General features: G+C 44.2%; 1 protein-coding gene across 1 annotated transcript; it reads left to right on the plus strand.

The window, feature by feature from the left end:
* The first annotated feature begins 2,995 nt into the window (after positions 1-2,995).
* COX7A2 (cytochrome c oxidase subunit 7A2) lies at positions 2,996-12,152 on the plus strand. Its single transcript, XM_077306545.1, has 4 exons — positions 2,996-3,173; positions 8,009-8,098; positions 10,024-10,108; positions 11,929-12,152. The coding sequence occupies exons 1-4, from the start codon at positions 3,156-3,158 to the stop codon at positions 11,985-11,987; spliced, it is 252 nt and encodes an 83-aa protein (XP_077162660.1). The 5' UTR covers positions 2,996-3,155; the 3' UTR covers positions 11,988-12,152.
* Positions 12,153-17,835: the final 5,683 nt, after the last annotated feature.

The raw sequence follows: 17,835 nt of genomic DNA on the forward strand, positions 1-17,835 counted from the left end.
AACATTCAGTAAAACCAGTTTCAATAATAAAATAAATCCATTGATCCTAGAGTGGAGATAACATCAAAATGGGGGGAACCAAGAAGGTGGAGATGGAGGGAGGCTGCTAAAATTTCAGACTGCCCTGGTCTTAACCTGGTGGGGAAGTGTCATCTTGCAGGCCCTGCAGAACATTCACAGCTCTGTCAGGGACTGGATCGCAACAGGCAAGTTATTCCACCAAGTTGTAGCCAAAAAGGCCCTGGCTCTGGTCAAGACCAATTGCATGTCCTTGGGGCTAGGGATCACCAGCAAATTGGTGATTGCTGAGCATAGTGCTCTTTGGGGGACATACAAGGAGAGGTGGTCCTTCATGTACAGACATTGGACAGAAGACAATAGTCAGTATGAAAGTTTCTGGGAATATCCCACTTCGGAGCAATTAGCTCAAGAACTGGGCTTTGAGCCAGGAAATAGCATAGATCACCTTATAGGGTTGAGTACTGTGAACGTAGGGGTGTATAAGAATAAAGTTTATTATTGTGACATCTTTTGTCCACTCACACAGAGTGCCTACCACCCTCTATAACCACTCTTCTTCAGGTTATGGTTTAGAAGTAGGTCTGGATGTCACACTCCTCACCCCTTTTATCACTTAAAATCTACAGAGATTTATGACCTCAGGTCCTCTCTCTTGGTCTCAGAGACAGTCAGGGTAACCCAGTTCCCTTTGTAATCTGTCCTCATTCGCATAAATCTGTTGGGGTTTGGGCTCAAACTAGGATTGCAAGCTCTGGATTGAGAAATTCCTGGAGATTTTAGAAGTGGATTTGGGGGTGGGTGCCAATGAACTACAATGCCACAAAGACCCCCTTCCAAAGCAAACATTTTTAACGGGAACTGGAACAGGTTATAGTCTCTGTAACCTGGAGACTGACAACCTTAGCTCAAATATTTCCAATCACTCACTGCTTCTATTCATTTATATTCTAGAATATATGTATGTAGAGTGATATATTAATTCATGTATGCATGCACTTCTTCCCTTTCGACATGCAGCCCACAGGGTTAAACAAAACCAGAAGGTTTTGTGAGAACAAAAATACTGGGGAACAACCCACTTCTAGTGAACTTTGGCACTGGGGTCCTAAGGGGGATCCTTTAGTTACAAATTTACTATTTTCAGTCTGTTCTAAGATGCTCTTCTATATAGTTTCCTTCTCAACTGCTCTTTCTTCAGCTTTCCTTCTAAGCATTCAATCAGTTCTAACTGGTTGCTGCTCTTTCTGGTGGTCGCCAATCAGTGAGCAGGACATTGGAGTACAGTATATACTCACATATAAGCTGAGGCACCTAATTTTACCACAAAAATCTGGGCAAACTTATTGACTTATAAGCCAAGGGTGGGAAAGCAGCAGTTACTGGCAAATTTACATTAATTGAGGCACCAGTAGGTTAAGTGTTTTTGAATACTTATTTCAAAGCCTTCGGGGAGGGCGGTATATAAATCTAAATAAAGAAAGAAAAAACTGTAAACTAGCTCTGCAAGTGCAAAACAAGGCCAGCAAACCAGAGCAGAACAGTACCCAAAGTTGGCAACCTCCTACAACAAGTACAACAGCTACCAAACTGGGAGAATGGACTACTCTAACTACAATTGCAGTGCCCTCCCCCAGAACAAAACACTGAAATAAAGAACTATAAAACTCATCACTGAAATAAAGAACTGTAAAAATCAACTTTTAAAAGAAACACAACCCCAAGAAGAAAAGGCACACAATGCTGCCCCTCGGAAAAAAGAAGAAATAAACATTAGGAGAAACAGTAAATCCCGAAGCACCTCCAAAACCCACCTCACCCCACCCACAGAAACCAAAAGAATAGTTTGGAAGAAGTGAAAGCAAAAGGGGAAAAAAAGATCAGAGTCCCTCAGTCAAACTGTTGCTAACCTACAAGCAGCCATAGCAAGCAAGCTTCAGTTTGCAGTAGGCTTGCAGAACCAATGTAAGGATTGGCTGGCTGGGAGCAGGCTTTTATTTCAATTACCATATATACCCGGGTATAAGATGAGGAGTACTTTTTCAGTGTGAATACTGTGCTGAAAAACTTGGCTTATATACAAGTACAAGTATATACGGTAAGTTACGCCAAAGGCCGTGCCTGGAGCCATTGCCATGCAGTTCTTTGTGAAAAACCCTATAAAAATGTCAAGGCCAAACTCCAAGACAAGGAAGGCATTCCTCCTGAACAACCATAGATTTTTGCTTGCTAACAATGGATACACTGTCTCATAACACTCAAAAGGAGTCTACTCACCACTTCTTCCTGTTGAATTGTTACCTGAGCCAAGGAAGGGAAGGGTAGGTGCAACAGTATGGTAGACCTGAAGGGTCTCCGTTTGCTTTTGAGAGGCCTCTTTCAGAAGAGCTTACATGCCTGGATAAGGGGGCATGGGGGGAGGGTGATTCTCATGGCGATGGTTGCATATCAGGGCCACACAGGCCATTCTTTTAAAACACTAGTGCCCCCCGAATTCCTTGGGACTAGCTGCAGGATTTCGGGAAACCTTCTCGTCACTTCTTCGCGTGAACTCAGATCCCACCCCCACCCCCACCCCCACCCCCACCCCCACCCCCACCCCCACGACAGACAGTGGCACAAAACGGGACTCCATCTCCTCAAGCTGAAGAATCAACCCCCACACGCAAGAGCCTGCAGATGTGCTTCAGCTGCATATGAAAAGCTTCTCTCGGTTGCACACCGGAGCCCTCCCTGATCTCCTCCCTACTAAGCGTGCTTAGCGCTCGCGGACATCCTGCTGGGCGGGCGGGCGGCCCACGAGAAGCAGGAGTCCTCGCCAAGGTTTCGGAGGCGGCCGCTTTGAGCGCTTGGCTCTCGCCGTCTGCTTCCACTGGCGCCGTCCCCTTCTCAGCAGCCAAGCAGGACCCGGCGGCGGAGGGTTCCACGCCGCTCACCGCCCCTCGGCCGAGGCCATCGACCCCCGGCACAGGTTTCCCTTCCGCCCAGCGCCTCTCTGGCATTCATGATGCTTCCTCTATGGGTTGGCCCTGGGCGGGGTTTCCTGTCACGTGACCGCCGCGAGCCCAACCACTTCCGATCTCCGGTGCCCTTGGCTTGCGTCTGAAGAGGAGAAGGCGAAGTGGCAGGACTCCAAGATGCTTCGGCACGCTTTGGTAGGCGCTGGCAGGCAGGCAGGCAGGGAGGGAGCCGGCAGACACTCGAGCTGCGGGTCGGGGGCCGAGAAGAGGGCTTTGAGTGGGGGCGACGGCCGCGGCCCTAGTGCGGCTTCCCAAGGGAGGTCCCGCGCAGCCCAGTTCTCCTGCCCCTGGCTTCGAGGATTGGGCTGGACAGGGCCCCCGTCTGGGGGAAGGAGGTCTGAGAACCCCCCCACGCCCCCCCACGCCCCCCGGGACGGCAGTGCCTTGCCTTGGGCACACCGGTGTGCCGCCTCTCCGGAGAGCCTCTAAGAGAGGCTGCGTGCAAGACTCGCGCTCCTTTCTTTTTCTAGCACTGGCTTCCGTAGACGCCAGAAGCGGAAGTATCAGATGGTTGTCTTTAGCCTTCTCCCCCCTCCCCCAGCAACTTTTAAAAACGCATTACTTTTTATTTATTTGTATTTTTATACCGCCCTTCTCTGCGGCTCTGGGCGGTTTACAGAAAACATTTTGGAACATTTACATGGAACAGTATCAGTATCAATTTAACAATATATCAACAATAACATACCAACTCAAACAGTACTTTGACAACAATAACTTTGACACTTCCTTGGTAGGTTTGACCTCTCAGTTTGGGGGGGGGGGCTGTAGATGTTATGGGTCAGTCGGCCTTAAGCAAATGCCTGGTGGAAGAGCTCCTTTTTGCAGGCCCTGCAGAACCGTGGAAGTTCCGGCAAGGCTCTGATCTCTTCGGGGACCTCATTCAACCTGGTGGGTCTGACGTGCCTCTTTAGGGCCAGGGTTCCACAGCCAGTTGGAGGTGGCGGAGCGTAGAACTCTTGGAGGTGGTCTCTCAGATACACTGGGCCCAGACCGTGTATGGCCTTAAAGGTGATTACCAAAACCTTAAGCTTAATCCGGAATTCAACTGGGAGCCAGCCGAGTTCTTGGAGTACCGGCTGGATGTGAGATCTCCATGATGTCTTAGTGAGAATCCTGGCCACGGCGTTCTGCACCAGTTGTAGTTTCCGGATCAAGGATAAGGGTAGGCCTGCGTAGAACGAATTGCAGAAGTCCAGTCTAGAGGTGACCATCGCATGGATCACTGTGGCTAGGTGCTCTGGTTCCAGGTAGGGCGCTAGTAGTTTGGCTTGGCGGAGGTGCTACCTTTGTGACCTGGGTTTCCATTGTAAGGGAAGCATCCAGAATCATGCCCAGGTTCCTGATAGAGTGAGTCGCTAGGAGCTGCCCACCATCCAGGGTGGGCAGGCGCGCTTCCTCCCATGGTCCCTTCCTACCCAACCACAGGACCTCCGTCTTGCAGGGTTGAGCTTCGGCAAACTCTGCTTGATCCACTTCGTCACTGCTTCCAGGCATCAGGGGAGAGTCAGGGCGGTCATCCATCAGGAGGAAAAGCTGGGTGTCATCTGCATATTGGTGGCAACCCAGCCCAAACCTCCGCACCAGCTGAGCAAGAGGGTGCATGAAGATATTAAATAGGATAGGAGAGAGGACTGCTCCTTGTGGGACTCCACATGTGATCTGGTGACGGCTAGATACTCTCTCTCCTATTGCTACCCCCTGTCCACAACCCTGGAGGAAGGAGCTCAGCCATTTGAGGGCTGTCCCCTGTATCCCATTGTCAGCAAGGCGGTGAGCTAGGAGTGATTGACTATACGCTGCTGACAGATCTAATAGTACCAGCAGCACTGACCCACGGTCCAGCTGGCGGCGGAGGTCATCCATCAGTGCGACTAGCGCTGTCTCTACCCCATGGCCCGGCTGGAAGCACAACTGAAATGGGTCAAGGGCCGAAGTTTCCTCCAGGAATGCTGATATTTGGCCCGCAGCAGCCTTTTCAAGTGACTCACAAATGCCTCACAGCTAATGTCCAATTGGCTATTGTTTTGTCGCCCTTCGTTGAAGGTAGTAAGAGATTGGACTACCCTGAATAGTGGTGCTTGTTTTTTAAATTTTGGAATGTGGTAGCTTCCCTATCTACATCATTTGGTTGTTTTTCTTTTGAGTAGGAATGATGTTTCCAAACTCCTTGTGGCCTAGGTAATGATTTCTTTGCTGCTGTCCAAGTTTTGGTGATGGATTTTTCTTTTGGGTGTTTTCTCCATTTATTACCCCCAGATAAGCATATTAGACCTTCGATTTTTCCCTGAGTTGGACCATAAACAATTTAATGTGTCAAAAGCTGATTTGAAATGGGGACAGAGTTATCAGCATGGGATTGAGCTGCACAAAGGGTTAAAAAAATCTGTGGACAGAATAGACGACAGGGTCTGGCACAAGAAGTGCAAAAATAGAATTTGAGGAGAAGGCTGCCGAAAACTTCAGTGCAAACATTAAGCATTTGTTTAAATGCATCTAGAGCAGGAAATTAGGCAGAGGAGCAGTTGGGTCTTTGGATGAACAAGGAATAAAAGGATTACTAAAGGAAGATGGTAATATGGCAGGGAAGCCATGTCAGGAAGAGATTCTGAAGAACCAAGTCTAATTGATGCTATGAGAGATATAGATATATTGGGGAAATTTTAAAAATAAGATAATTTTCCAGGTCCTGGTGGCTTGCACCCAAGAGTTCATAAGGAAGTAGCCATATGAGATTGTTGAAATATTAATCCATATATACAGCTTGGTGTAGTGGTTAGGAGTGCCAGCTTGGTGTAGTGGTTAGGAGTGCGGACTTCTAATCTGGCAAGCCAGGTTCGATTCTGCGCTCCCCCACATGCAGCCAGCTGGGTGACCTTGGGCTCGCCATGGCACTGATAAAACTGTTCTGACCGAGCAATGATGTCAGGGCTCTCTCAGCCTCACCCACCCCACAGGGTGTCTGTTGTGGGGAGAGGAATGGGAAGGCGACTGTAAGCCGCTTTGAGCCTCCTTCGGGTAGGGAAAAGAAGAGGGTAACCAAGATGATTAGGGGATTGGAGGAACTTTTATCTCGTTAAAGGCTGAAGAGTCTAGGACTTCACAGTTTATAAAAGAGATTGCTATATTTGTGAAGAATGATATATGAGATAGGGAGATTGAAAAGAGAACTTGTTTTCTCTCCCAAAATATTAGAAATGGAGTACATCCAATGAAGCTGATGAGCAGTAGATTCAAGATAGATTACATGAAATACTCCTGGATGCAACAAGTGATTAAAATGTGGATTTTACTGCTAGAGGACGTAGTGATGGCCACAGGCATAGATTAGACAGATTAATGGTAGATAGGTCTATCGGCAGCTACTTCTCATGGGCCTATTATGCACGGCTGCTGAAACGGCGGTTGGTGGTCGCATGGAAAACGCGGAGGAGGAAGAAGTGAAGCAAACCGCAAACGCACAGGACGAATGCAACAGCAACCCTGAATGGCTACTGTCTGAGACAGGAGTGTGGGCTAAATGGATGACTGATCACTGCAAACCTTCAACCAGGGTTTGCTGAAATCCTAGTGTTTCTTGATGGCTCTGGAAGGGTTCTAGAATGAGTAGGAATTAATTAATTTTTAAATATATTTTTTAAATTTGTTAAATGCTTATCAGATGATATGACTACATAGGGTCATGTCAACCTGCCTTCCCCTTCCAAACTGGCCAATGATGTGCCTGAAGGAGGTGGAAAGGGGAAGGGCCCTGGCTGAGCATTTTCACAGCTATGCTTCCCACGCATATTCTGCACGATTGTACCACTTTTGGGGTTTCTTGAAGCTTGAAGTATGTTTCTAGGGTTTCTCAATGGTAAAACAGTTGAGAAAGGCTGGTCTGTTCCTAAGTAATAGCCAAATATGACTTTTCCAACAAAGTATCATCAGCAAGGTAGCATATAGTTTAAATAAAGCTGCATCATGATCCTTACATTACCATTCTGAAATCCTGTAAATAGTTTATGGAGCGGCATGTTTTGTATGAAAGCAGTGTCATGCTGTAGGCCAGAAACTGCCTCCTGGGCATCCAGCAATCTGGCAATGAAATCTTGGAGAGCCTGGACTGCTTATAACAGCTACAGTTCCAGCAGATAAGTACAGTTCAGTTGAAACTTTTTTTCTGATAACCGGCTCTTTGAGGATACCTCAGTTTTGTTAATCCGAGTTTCTCTTTTCCTTGTAAAGTTATACTTGCAATTATTCTCACAGAAAGTGAAGATTTGTATCCTATTAAATTCCATCAATATACCTAATTGGACAGTTTTCTGTGCTAAATTGTAATTATATATTTTGTTGTTAAATCAAAAAAGTTTAGGTTTAACAAGAAATGAATATTGCACATATTCTGATTTTAACCTGGAAATAAAATTAGGAGGAAAAGTTTCATTTCATGGTTTCAAAATTTTTCAAAAGTTTTACATCTCTACATGGTATACATTTCAGTCTAAATAAAATCTGTTTAGATAGCAATTAACTTATTCAAAAGAGAAAATACCATTAGAGTTTTCTTCAATGCTCTCCCCAATTTATTTTTTTCTTGTTGGAAAAATTTGGGGGAGGGATGTCTTCAGAAAAACATATGTATACATAGCCCTGAAATTTTCTGGATTTTTTGGGGACTATTGCATCTCATCAAATGGCAGATCCTCGGCATAACCTGCATTATTCATTGATGCAATACAGAAGTACCAGTAATGCTTTGAAAAAAGATCGTTACTACTGTGGCTGCAGGTTTTATTATCATATACTCTGGTTCATGCTGAGATCTAGTGCAGAAATAATATTTCCATATTGCTGGTTTGTACATTGTTGTTAGAATTTTCACTATCTGTAATTAGCTCCAGCCATAGTACTTGATGTGTTTTCAAGTAGGTGTGCACAAATATGCAGCTTAAAAAAAAACTTAAATACTTGTGTTGTTTTTGTAGGCTCTTCGAAGTATTGCCCAGCGAACCATCAGTACTGCACCACGCAGGCAGATTAAAAATAGGGTTCCGGAATACCAGAAAATTTTCCAGGTATTAGTTGCGTGTTTGCCTAGAGAAAACATGACTCCATATTCTCTCTAACTTTTGTATTTGTTTTACGTTTGCTTCCTTTTAAAAAAGCATGAATTGGTGACGTTATGGGCTTTGGAGTGTGAAGATGTTTAATACAGCTTACTGATCTGATGGTAATAAATATGTTCTTGACTTTATGTATAGCCTGATTGCTACATGATGTCTGCTTGTTTGATCAGCAGTGCTAAAATTCTTAAATCTAAGTAGCCTAACTCTATGTGTAAATCATCTGATTTTTAAAAAGTTAACTGTAAGCAACTAACACATTAAATGGTCCCAGGAGAATTTATTCTGAGGGAATAAATACTTATTCATAATAGCTTAAGTCTCTGGAGTTCTATTCACAAGCTCGTGGAAGGCCTGGATTTTCTTTTTCTGATTGGGGGCAGGTACAGAGTGTCCCAGCAGAGTTGATGCTGAGGCAGGCCACTCAGAGGAAGGAGTCTTTGTTCTTTAAAGGCTCACTGCAGAAATCCTAGATGAGGGGAGAAACAAAAGGGTCGTTATTCTGGCAGCCATCCTCTTAGCCATTCTACACGTTGTGTCCCTCTCTGGAATAACTAGACTTCTATGGGAGAGATCTAGTACCTTTTCAGAAAAACACCATGACTTTCTCCCTTCTCTGTTAAAATTAGTGTGTCCTTTTTTGTTCACTAAACCTCTACAGAAATTGCCTCCTGCTAGATGGCAGTGCTTCTAGTCCTGGACCCTGTGTGGGCAAAACTTGAATGCAGTGTTTTTAATACAAATTATTCCTCGAAGACTTCCTTATCCTAGCAATGCAAAGGTGCATGAAAGATACAGCAATAATAAAAGACAGATTAAACACTTGCCAGCTATTAATAGTTTACCTGGTTAGCTCTATTCTGTGCAAAATGGGATATAAAATTGCTTATCACTGAATTGAAGTAGTAGTAGAAGACGATGATGGCCATTTTAGGCTATTATGAATCAGTATATGCAGAATAAGGAAAGAACATTATGTGGATAAACGGCTGAGACACTGACCCAGTTAAGTCTGACATTATTGTTTTAAGATAACTCACTTTTCTCTTGATAGCTAATCTCTTGTTTGGTTTAACACTTTGCAGTCCCACTCCTGGGGGGGGGGGAACTGTGCGTTCCAACAGCATTTCTCAAATAGGTTATATGAGTTACAAAATCACCTGTAACCTATCTCTGATGTGGGTATGAAGCATAGGACAGGCAGTGACCATTCCAAAAAGCTTAACAAGAAGAACAGTTGGTTTTTATACCCTGCTTTTCACTGCCTAAATAAGTCTCAAAGCAGCTTACAATCACCTTCCCTTCCCCTCCCCTCAACAGACACCCTGTGAGGTAGGCAAGGCTGAGAGAGCTCTGAGAGAAACTGCTCTGTGAGAACAGCTCTAACAGGGCTCATGGTCACCCAGCTGGCGGCATATGGAGGAATAGGGAATCAAACTCAGCTCTTCAGTTTAGAGCCGCTGCTTTTTAGCACTATACCAAGATGTCTTAACCAAAATAGGTTACGTATTTAAAACAAACCAGGTGATTAACCATAGCAAAATTATTTTGTAGAACTCTATAGACACTGGTTTCTCCCCCAAACTTTTCAGACTATCATTTGTGGTCAGTAGGGGGCTCTTATTTGAGGACATGTGAACCGCATACATTTGTTAGCTTTTTAGCTTAAAATCTTGGTGTTTTAATTTGAGAACCCCTGAGCATTCAAGCTTCTTTCCGAAGGGCAAATTATCTTTAGAAGATGGATCGGATTTGGCTTTTGTAGTATTATAGCTGAGTTGGTTGAAATTATTTCTTCAATTATAGGAGACTGGCACCAATATCTCTGTAGACAAGACAAACTAAAGCCTGTATTTTGTGTTCCTCCTTGTTGATAGGAAGACAATGGCATTCCAGTGTACCTCAAAGGTGGACTAACAGATTTACTGCTGTATCGATTAACTATGACTATCACCGTTGTTGGTAAGCTTTAACAACCTACAGATGTTGAGCAGTTTTACTCTTCTCTAGCATTTCCCTCATATTTAATAGATGAAGCACCTGCTGAGCTGCATAAACCAGAACTGGACTTTCTCTGCTGGCTGTCATTTACAGCTAAAAAAAACCAAAACTGATTGGCTCCAACAAAGTGCTAACAAGTCACTTGCAGAAGCAGAACTTCCATACTTTCCCCAACAGCCTCAGAAAAGCTGCTGCTGGCAGCTGCAGAACCTTCATAGTAGGAAACTACTGAAAGAAGGAAGTAGCTGGAAAAATTGCCTCATCTTGCTTTAACACCAGTGGAATGAATAGAAGGGAACGTTGGGAAGCACCTGACCCAGTTGCCACTGAGTGCATTGTCTTTTTGTCCAAAGAGGACCTGTGACTTCCAATTTTGGGCCAGGGGAGAGATTTTGAAGAATGAAAAGGACAGGAAAGGCCTGTGAACAGGCTTGCCATTTGTACAATGCACTTGGCATTTACTTGGTTCTTGACAGTATTTATATTTTGTATTCACTTTGTTATGCTAAAATTCTTTCTGACCTAGTTCTACTTGTTGGTAGCAATTTTTAGTAGCTGTACTTCCTTGGCTTGTTCTTCTGAACATGCATGTTACCTAATTCTTATAATCCTGTTTCTTATGAAGCAGTCAAAGATCTTCAGAAAGCGTGGCTGCCGGGGGCTCCCGATGCGCCAGGCTGCCGGCTCGCGCCAGGCCGCCGGCTGCATGCGGCTCGCAGTTGCTCCCTTGGCAGTGGGCAAGCAATCGGAGGCTTCGCGCCTGCCGATTGGGCCCTCCGATTGTCAGTCCGGAGGAAGGGGCCAATCGGCACCCTTCCTCATCACGGACTGAGCCTGCCCTAACTCCTCCCACTCTGTTCTTACCGAATTATTTAGTCCGCGGCTCCCGCGGCGCCGCGGGCGGTTTTAAGATTTGAGTAGATATCTTAAAGGTTCTAGAGAGTTTAGCATTAAAATAACTAGCTGAAGGTGTTTTTGGTGCAGGCGCAGTCTCTAAAACAGGCACAGTCTCTAAAACAAATGATAAAGGACATGACGTCCATTGTCCTGCCTTAGGGAGTGCACCAGTAGATGGCCCATAGCAGCGGTGGCGCCAGAGCAGCGAGGGCCAGCACTGATGCCCACTTGTTGCTCTGGCACAGCTGCCAGTCTTCCAAGGCTGCTCCCACCCTCCAGAGAGCAGGAGCAGCCTCGGAAGACTAGCGGAGGCGGCAGGGTGGCGCCCAGGAGCCACAAAGGTAAGGAGGAGAAGGGTGTGTATTGGGGGAGGGAGTCAGGGTCTCTGAGAGGGGGAGTGGGCAGGGGATAAGAATTCTCACGCTTATGTAGGTGTTCCACATAAGGGACGAGAATCCTTGTTGTTAGATTTTTTTAAAAAAAAAATCAAAGCCTTGAGCAGAAACTCTAGAATGGAAGCTAAAGTACAAATTGGGATTCTAGGAATAGTCTACTTGAACCTCTTTAAATACCATCATTTTCCAAATGCTCTGAGATTCTTACTCTCTACAGTGAAATTAACAGCATTCTTAGACTTTGCATTTGAATTCATGTTTTTACCTTATGAATCTTGTGGCTTCAGTCTTCTGCTGGGAATGGTGGTGTTAAGGCTTCTTTCTAAGGATTTTTAAGCTGAAGAAAGTTTATAACTTCTGGAATCTGTCACATCAAGAGCACTGTAAAGGCCCCATGTATATCCTCCTCAAAAGAGAGTATGCTATTAAGAATTTATGATCAAAGTATCTTCCTAAAATCTGTCCTAATGTTATGTCTCTCTTCTTCAGGAACAGCCTACGCCCTATATGAATTATACATGGCTGCTATGCCCAAGAAACAGAAATGATTCCAGTTAACAGGATGCTTCTTGGAGTAGCTTTGCTCTCTCCCATTCCAAGCTTCAAGGACCTTCTTTGTCCTTGTCTTATAAGATCAATGTGTCTGGGATCGATATTTATTGAGCTGTACTATTGAAAACCACAGTCAATAAAACAGTTTTACGTTGCTGTGAGGTGGTCTGGCAATATTACTGGATATGTTTGATTCTTCTATTTAAAGAGTTGATATGTTTCCTGGGAACTGCTGTTTCATTCTAAGCGTACGAGGTTCACGTAAGGAGTCCTCAGTATGGGTGAACTGATTCCTCTTACTTTTTTCCCATATACCATAAACACACTTTCAACGGGTTGAAGGCAAAGCTTGATTTTAGCCAACAGAGAGAGACAGTTCTGCAAGCATTTCTTTGTCCCCCTTGCCAAGGCCAGCATGCCAAGGCCAGCATTATATTTAGGAATCTGCTTATCCCAAGGTAGCTTCATGGGCTGCAGTGGAGGTAAGTATTTTGATCCCAATTTCTGCCACCACAGAAAGGGGCAAGATGTTTTTTGCATCAGAAAAGAGTAAAACCTATGAGGATGCAGCTGCTTGGGAAAATAGGCTCAGTAGCCATAGCAACCTAGATTGACAGAGCTTGCAGGCCTGGCCTGAGTGAATTCACTAGTAATCTCACTAGCCAAGGTGATCCTTGCCCTCCAAACAGAGCCAGCTTGGTGTAGTGGTTAAGAGCGGCAGCAGGGTTTGTTTCCCTGCTTCCCTATATGTGGCCAGCTGGGTGACTTTGGGCTCATCTACTTCACAGGGACTGATTATGCACAGCGGCAGCTCTGCCACGCTGCTGCCATGCCGTTGTGTACGCACGGGGCAGAGCTCCGCCGGCACAACAGCCCCGTGCACGCAATGCTAGGCCGGAAACACCGGGAGCACAGGTAAGCAGCGGCTGGGGGGATTGGGGGGCAGGCCCCCCCACTGCAGGATGGTGGGGAGCAGCAGAGGCGAGAGGCGTCCCTGCAGGCGTCCAGTTATGCATGGGGCTCTGTTGGGCTGGCCCTCGCCTGCACCCTCTGCAGTCCCAGGACTCCGGAAGACCCTGCGTTCCATTAATGCAGGTTTTCCAAGGGCCTAGGCCGGGACATGCCCGCGCTAGTGGCGGCGGCGGTGTGCATGATCAGGGATTCTTGCCGGTGCCCTGCCATTCCAGCCCGTGCACAATGGGTCAGGGTGTCGGTTGTGGGGAGAGGAAAGGGAAGGCAATTGTAAACCACTTTGAGACTCCTTTGGGTAGAGAAAAAGTAGTGTTTAAAAACCAACTCTTCCAAAGAAATGATGAGAGAGACAACTTGTTGTAACGTAACCATGCTGTCTCCTGGGGCAACAGAGGATAAGTAATCATTTCATCTCCCCCTTCATTTCTGGTGGATCCCTAGAACATGGTTGTAAGAACTGCTAGACATCTTCACTGTGATCCTGGACTAAATGAGAGCTAATCTACATCATCTGCCTTAGGTCATTGAACCTTTTGCCTTTTTACCTAGTCCCCAGACAGGCAAAATGTAGCCATGGCAGTGGAAGCAACCCTCTTGTATTCCCCAGCAAGAGGGCATAAAACACAGAAGCTTTCTGGATGGTAAAACAGTTATTATATAACTCCTGTGTGTGGCTTAAGTGCTGTCCAACTTATGGTGACCCTATGAATGACTGTTCTCTAAAACATCTTGTTATTAGCATCCTTGCTCAGATCTTTGCAAACTGAGGACTGTGGCTTGATCAAGTCAATCCATCTCATGTTGCTTCTCCCTCTTTTCCTTCTGCCTTCAACTTTTCTGAGTGTTACTGTCTTCAGTGGCTCTTCTCATAATGTACCCAAGGTACTGAAATGTGGCAAAATGTGATTGTTCAAGGATGAGTCAGCCTGAAAAGAAGTTCCTTGTCTGTGTGATAAAGGGGATTGTTCACCTTGTGCATGGGAAAAATGAAAAACGATTCCTGTTCTGCCTTGCAGAGATAGCAGCCCTATTCAGAGCAAAAGAATGGTCCAACCCCAAAGAAGAACAAATTTCAAAAACGTTTACTGGGCATTCCAATGGCTGACGCATCTCAGCAGGGATTCTTCCAACAGTGTTTTTCTTAAGGTTGTCTCATTTAAGTGGAAGAGAGTCATTCTAGCCACTCCCATAGCACAAACTAATCTGTGTGCAAATAGTTATTAATTGCCATCATTATGACAGTCATTGTGGGGTTTTAATAGGGAAATTTTAATGGTTTTAATGTATTGATTTGTAATGAATTATTGTGAACTGCCACGAGCTGGTTTTCGAGAGTGGCAGTCATACAAATCAATCAATCAATTGATCGTTCAATAATCTATGCAAAAGGAGCCAAGGAAGTGATGGGTTCAAACAAGAAATACTTCCTGCACTAGCAATTACTGCAGATGTAAAGGCTATAAGTCAATCCTATTCAGGTGGGTAAGGAAAGCTGTTTTCCTAAAATTCCAGCATTCCCTCTTAAAGAAAAAGGAAAATTAGTTATTTACAGCAATGCTAGGCATTCTGAATTCCTAACTGTGGGCAGCACAGTTCTTTAGGGAGGCTGGAAAGTTACATCTGTGGCCACGTTTTTGTCATGATTGAAGATTATTACTGGAATCAGCCTGTTGCTTATAATTTGGAAATCTAGGTCGTTAGTTCAGATCAAATTATCCGGGAGGAGGCTCCATGGTCCTTGGGGTCCTCAACTGAATCCCTCAGGATGGGTTTTTGCATGACAGATAAAGAGGAGCCACTCTACATTGCTTCTCTCATTTGGTATGACTCACTGCCTTCTGATATGTTTAATTCAGGCTGCTTCTATAAAAGCTAGGCCTGTAAGGTATACGTGTACAAAAGTGGGAATAAGCCATGGCAAAATGGGAGTCCCCAGGAGCTGAGGGTCTTGTGGCCAGCACCAATGGATTTTGGTTCCACTGCATTGTTTCTAATAACTGCAGGCTAATTCTTAGAGTGTTTAGGAATTTAGACAACTTAAGGCCAAATTAACTATCTGAATATGTCCCCTTTTGACGGCTACAGCTGGCTAACACCAAACAGTTGAATATGTTTGGCCTCAACCAGAGCCAGGGCCTTTTTGGCCTTGCCTCCTGCTTGGTGGAACGAGCTGCCAGAGGAGATCAGGGCCCTGATGGAGCTTGCTAAGTTCTGCAGGGCCTGCAAGACAGAGCTCTTCTACCAAGTTTATGGTTGAGGCCAGTGGAAATCTATCCAAGATATCTGGTTGTGCCTCCCCTGCTGTACTGCTCACACTTTCAGAAGACCAGAACTTTAAAACTCCCTCAACCTATGACACAGGATGAATCAGGAATTAGATGCTTTTTGGTTTACTAAATGCGATTCAATAAAATAGTTGTCAGTTGTCCAAAGAATGCTAAAATGCTGATGTAAGGTCATCATGACTTCTAGAGTGTGACTGAACAATGTTTGGAAAAAGAAGAATCGAAACAACTGAAGAGTAGCTGATAAGAGAGTGAGGAACAACATCTGGTGAAAACCAACTAATGGGTTTTTGTAAGAACTGTAAGAACACTTGAACAATACTAATTGGGAAGGCACCTTCTATAGTGTTGTGGTGTAAGTTCAAATGAGAATACAGCAACCTGTAAAGGACACACTAGGTAGCAACAAGACCTTTGGAGAAAAGAGTAGCATCAGCACCAGCTATAACACCCCAAAAGCGATCAATCACCATGTCTCCCATCTTTGCAGCCTCCATGTTGTGAATAGGAACATGAATGCATTGGAAACATCATTGTGTTCACTGCTGCCCTTTCATAAATGCTACATGCATAGTGAAATTACCCAGCAGTAGGATATACTCTCTTTTTTAGAACTGCCTGCTCCCTCCTGGAACCCAATGGAGGATGGGGGGTTTACCAGGAGAAAAAGGAAGGCCCAGGCCATGTCTCATTGGCATCACACAGGAAATGACATAATTACACTGCAATGTCACTATGGCGCTCCAGTATTTTGATCAAAATCTCTACAGTAGAAGCCATTTTTACCATAGAGATTTTGCTCAAACATAAGAATGTTGCCTGGATACAACTGGTGTGTTATCATCAGGTCCTGTGCAATGCCAGTGATGTGACTTGGGCTTTGTTCTTTCTCTTGGTAAGTTTCCCTGCTGCCCAGCTGGTGGGAGCAGGGATTAGTGATGGAGGACTGTTAGCTCTACACCTTTCTGATGTGTATAAGGAATCCACTTGTAAATCTTTTTTTTTTTTTATAGAAAGTTTTTATTTTATTTTCCAGAGTTGAAAACAGTGAGATACATGCAATCTACATTGTTAATACAGAAAAGGAGAGCTATACTCTTCATTTGATACACTTGGTTCCCCATTTTTAATCCCTTTTGTAAATAGTTCAGGTAAGGGCCCCATTATTCTTGAAAGGCCTCTTAGTGTCAGTTTGGCTATCTTGGTAAGATCAGCTAGTTTATTCACCCAGTCTTCTGTCGAGGGTAGTTCTTACGTTTTCCATTTCTTGGCCAATTCTAGTTTTGTTGCCGTCGTCGCATAGTAGAAGAAGCTCTGTATGTGGGTTAGGAAGCACTGTGGAAAAACATTTTGGTTCCCTGTTTCAATCTTACAAACCCTCTTCTCTCCATTTAAGATTATAGACTGGCTACAATATTATGGACTTTTACCCAAAGCTTATAGACTTTTTATAGACTTTTTCACGTTTGCACCACATTTAAAAAGAGAAGTCTACTTTGTTACCATCATTTCAACATTTGTTTGCATAGTTTCTGATAGTTTTAACAATCATAAACAGTTTATACTTAACATGGTCCTAGAGCCCTCCACATTTTCACTAGAAAAAGGGAAAAAGGAGAAAAAAAAATAAGCCTACTTAGTTGTACGGAAAGAAGAGAAACAAATATATATAAGTATACATTGTTAATACCAGAAATAATAAAATGGAGTCTTCATTAATTAATAGAAAAGATTTTTCGTTAGTTATATATACACCTCCTCAGCTAGAAACCTTCTTTTAGTTATGCTTTAAATTTAGGCTGAAAGTCACTACATAGATATGCTAGATAATTCAAATTCAGCTATCATAGGAAATCTAAAACCCCACACTATAATGTAAGCCCATTCCATTAGGTGTCTCCTTTTAGTTATGCTTTGATTTTGGGCTGGTAGCCACTGCGAAATTAGGTTTAATAATACAAATTCAGCTTACTTAAAAGATCTTAGACCCCAGATTAACTTCTTAACTAGTTATATTGCCTATATGGCTACATAAAGGAGGTAAAAGAGGAAAGGAATTTCGACCACTGTGTTGCATTTCCGTTCCCCAAGCTTCTTAGGGAGGTCTCATTTCGAGGCTTATTACGTCTTGTGGCTCCCGTTGACTAATGTTCTGTCCTATTGGTCTTTGGCTGGGAAAGTATAGTTGTAGTCTTTCCCTCGGAGTATACATCGATAAATCTTGAAGCAGTTGTACCTCCTGGACTCCAATATCAGTACAGATGTTTTTCCATGAAGCTCCTTTCAATCGATTGCTTTCACCGCAGATCCATATGTCTTTCTTGTGTATTGTTGCTTTGGAGTGGCTGTATATCTTCTCAGGTAGGGTGTCCTTATCTGAGCTGCAAGACTCTGACATCCCCTTTTCCATCTCCATAATTTCAGATTCCTCTTCTGCTGGTAATTTTCCATCTTGTTTAGAGCTATCATCAGCCACTACTATTGGTTCATCATTCCTGTTAGAGACTTCTTCCTTAATGCCTTTAAACTCCATGAGCATATTTTTAAGTGAACCATTTAAAGATTCTTTCAGGTCTTGTGTTTGTTT

Source organism: Paroedura picta, chromosome 1 (assembly GCF_049243985.1).
Source record: "Paroedura picta isolate Pp20150507F chromosome 1, Ppicta_v3.0, whole genome shotgun sequence".
In the NCBI taxonomy this organism is placed as follows: domain Eukaryota; kingdom Metazoa; phylum Chordata; class Lepidosauria; order Squamata; family Gekkonidae; genus Paroedura; species Paroedura picta.